The following is a 2,921-nucleotide window of genomic DNA, read 5'->3' as shown; positions in this document are numbered from 1 at the left end:
GGCTGCTCAGTAACGCTCAGCCAGCACCGGGAAAGAGACTTCTAACATCCTTCACTGGTCTGTCCAGAGACACGGGGTCTGGTAGTCCAGTTTATGTTACGGTCTATGGTTTTTTCACACTATCGTCATGGCTGAGCCAGCAAAAAAGAAGTAGAATGCTAGGAAAGCATTGTCGGAGGAACAGAGAAAGAGGAAACGGCAGACTGACAGAGAGAGGAGTCAGACAGAGTAAACATAGGAGCTGCCAAATATCTATTCTTAAGCTGTAGAGGGGGGTGGGGGGGCTCTATAGAGAAACCTGCCAGCAACAAGATGGACAACAGCGAAGAAATGACCAAAACTGCATAGCGCCCCTTTAACTTTCAAACTGAAATGCTCCCATGATTCATTCTGTTTTAAGACACTCATCCTTTCTGGAAAAAAAACACTAAACACCAAACTCCATTCAAAAAGTATGGCATTTTGTCACTTTTAGAACAATGGCCATTTACAGATAGACAGACAGCCTATTTTGCGAATTTAGGTAATCATTTAAGGCCGAACCCGAGATTATAATGTGGCCTTCTTAGTGTTTTAGGAACCGAGTCCATCAGTTCCAGCTCCACCAGCTCCACCGGTGGGCTGCATGTGTGCCAGCTGCTGGAAGCGGCAGCCCGCTCTGTTAAAGGCTTACGTTTTTAAAAAAGCTTCAACTTAAAATGTTCTTATGTTTTATTCTTTCTTGTTTCAAGACAGCCATCATTTCCGGAAAAGACATTTTTTCTTCCGGGGAAAACCAATCCTGACTTAAACCAAACGCCATTTAAAAGAAAAAAAAAAAAAAAAAAAAAAAAGATGGAATTTTGTCACTTTTCGAACAATGGCATGTATCGTTTAAGGGAGGTTATTTTGCGAATTTAACCCTTGTGTTGTCCTTCGGGTCCCAGTGACCCGAAGGACAACACAAGGATTATGTACTTCCGTTTACTTTGTTGAGAATTGCTCTCTAAACAAGGGTTAATACAGCACCTTAGTTCTTGTTTGTACAGCATTTTGGCCAGCTTAAACTGTGTTTAAATGTGTTCTAGAAATAAACTTTACTTACTTACTTTAAAAGAAACAGGGTTTAGAGAGCAATTCTCAACCAAGTAAACGGAAGTACATAATCCTTGTGTTGTCGGGTCAACACAAGGGTTAAGCAATTATTATCAGGCCGAACCCGAGTTTATTATGTGGACTTCTGAGTGTTTTAGGAACGGAGTTTGGCCAGCTCCAGTGGTAGGCCTACATGTGCGGCTCCTGCAACACCCCAGGGTGCTTACGTTTTAAAAATGCTTTAACTTTAAAAATGGAAACGTTCTTATGTTTTATTCTGCCCTGTTTTAAGACACTCAGAATTTCTTGAAAACACTTTTTTTTCCCGGGGAAACAAATCCTGACATGAACCGAACTCCATTCAAAAAAGATGGAATTTTGTCACTTTTCGAACAATAGCATTTATTGTTTGAATGAGGTTATTTGGGGAATTTAAGCAATTATTGTCTGGCCAAACTCGAGCTTATTATTATTGGTGTTTTACCAGCTCCAGTGGTACACGTGCGCCAGCTGCTGCGGCAGCCCGGGCCTCTCCGGGCCGTATGCGGGCTGCAGCAGCGTGGAGTAGGCGCACAGAGGCAGGCCCAGGCCGGACCTGAGCGTCACCTCCAGGTCCTGCGCTGTGATTGGCTCACAGGGCTTCCCCTCGCGCACCAGAAGCGGGATGGCGACGCGGCGCGCCGGCAGCAGCTGTTGCAGCGCCTCCAAACTGTGCTCTGCGCGCTTCAGCTTGTAGCGGTGGTTCTGGAACCAGATCTTCACCTGGTTCGGGGTGAGGCGGATCAACCCGGCCAGGTGTTCTCTCTCCGGGGCGGACAGGTAGCGCTGCTGCCGAAAGCGGCGCTCCAGCTCGAAGGTCTGCGCCTTGGAGAAGAGCACCCGCCGCTTCCTTCCGCGGGTCTTCTGCGCCGCGCCGCCCGCCGCATCCCGCTCCGCGTCCGGGGACTCGTCCGTGGAGAGCTCGGGGGATTTAGGATCGGAACGGGACTCCATGGAATTATCGTGTACTGCATGGAGACAGCACAAGTAATCTGATTACCCTGAAACAGACTGGAACTCAGAAAAACTTCCCACAACCACTCTAAACTTGTGAATCTGACACTCTTCTGCTCGTGCGTAATTACCCAATCACCAGCCTATAATTAGCCTAATTGTGGCTTTGTATCTGCTTAAAAATAAAGAAGGCTGTCTACTTTAAATATTTAGTAAGTTAAACGTTAAAGTCTTCCGTTTTACTACTAAAATAAAACGATAACAAATGACATTAGATCGTCATTTAATTCCTCATGTCTGTCCGGACAGCTCCACACATCCGCGCGTAACCGGAGAGTCTCTTTGTCTCCCTCTTTTACATCTTTCATTGTCAGGTCTTACACTATATTGTTATTTCTTTAAATCAGCAAAAAGACTGAACTTATTCCTCTGCGTTTCATCAGTTTACACGTTTGTTTTCTAGGACAAATCATTCCAGTTCAGATTTGGGTTTTATTTTTTTCTCCGTTTCTTACTGAATAGCTTAAATATTTCTCAGAAATGTCCTGAAGCTGCTATGGAAACCAGCACCTGCCAAAAACACGATTTAAAATTGAAAATTAAAGTTTAACATGCGTCTGAATGATTGCTAAGGAGAAAAACTAAACATCAGAAACCAAATCAGAACTATATGGCTGAGCAGTTAACATTAATAACGAGGCAGTGATTCAATTAGTGATAAAATAAAAAAAATAGAATCTGATAATGAAAGCTGTAAAAGAGGGAGACAAAGAGACCATGTTCCAGTTACGCGCAGATGTGTGGACCTGTCCGGATAGAAAGACGGATTTAAATGACAATCTTATGTAACTTGT

General features: G+C 44.2%; 1 protein-coding gene across 2 annotated transcripts in view; it reads right to left on the bottom strand.

Annotated features, from left to right (window-relative positions):
* Positions 1-1,152: 1,152 nt before the first annotated feature.
* Positions 1,153-2,921, bottom strand: part of nkx2.2b (NK2 homeobox 2b) — a 2,403-nt gene continuing 634 nt past the window's right edge. For both annotated transcript variants that reach the window (XM_039782524.1, XM_039782525.1), the window contains exon 2: positions 1,153-2,081. In XM_039782524.1, the coding sequence (XP_039638458.1) occupies positions 1,555-2,081 (527 nt within the window). In that variant the 3' untranslated portion in view covers positions 1,153-1,554. The remainder of the gene's footprint in view (positions 2,082-2,921) is intronic.

Source organism: Perca fluviatilis, chromosome 18 (genome assembly GCF_010015445.1).
Source record: "Perca fluviatilis chromosome 18, GENO_Pfluv_1.0, whole genome shotgun sequence".
In the NCBI taxonomy this organism is placed as follows: Eukaryota; Metazoa; Chordata; class Actinopteri; order Perciformes; family Percidae; genus Perca; species Perca fluviatilis.
The sequence above is the reverse complement of the archived record's forward strand: the minus strand, read 5'-3'. Positions and strand labels throughout refer to the sequence as shown.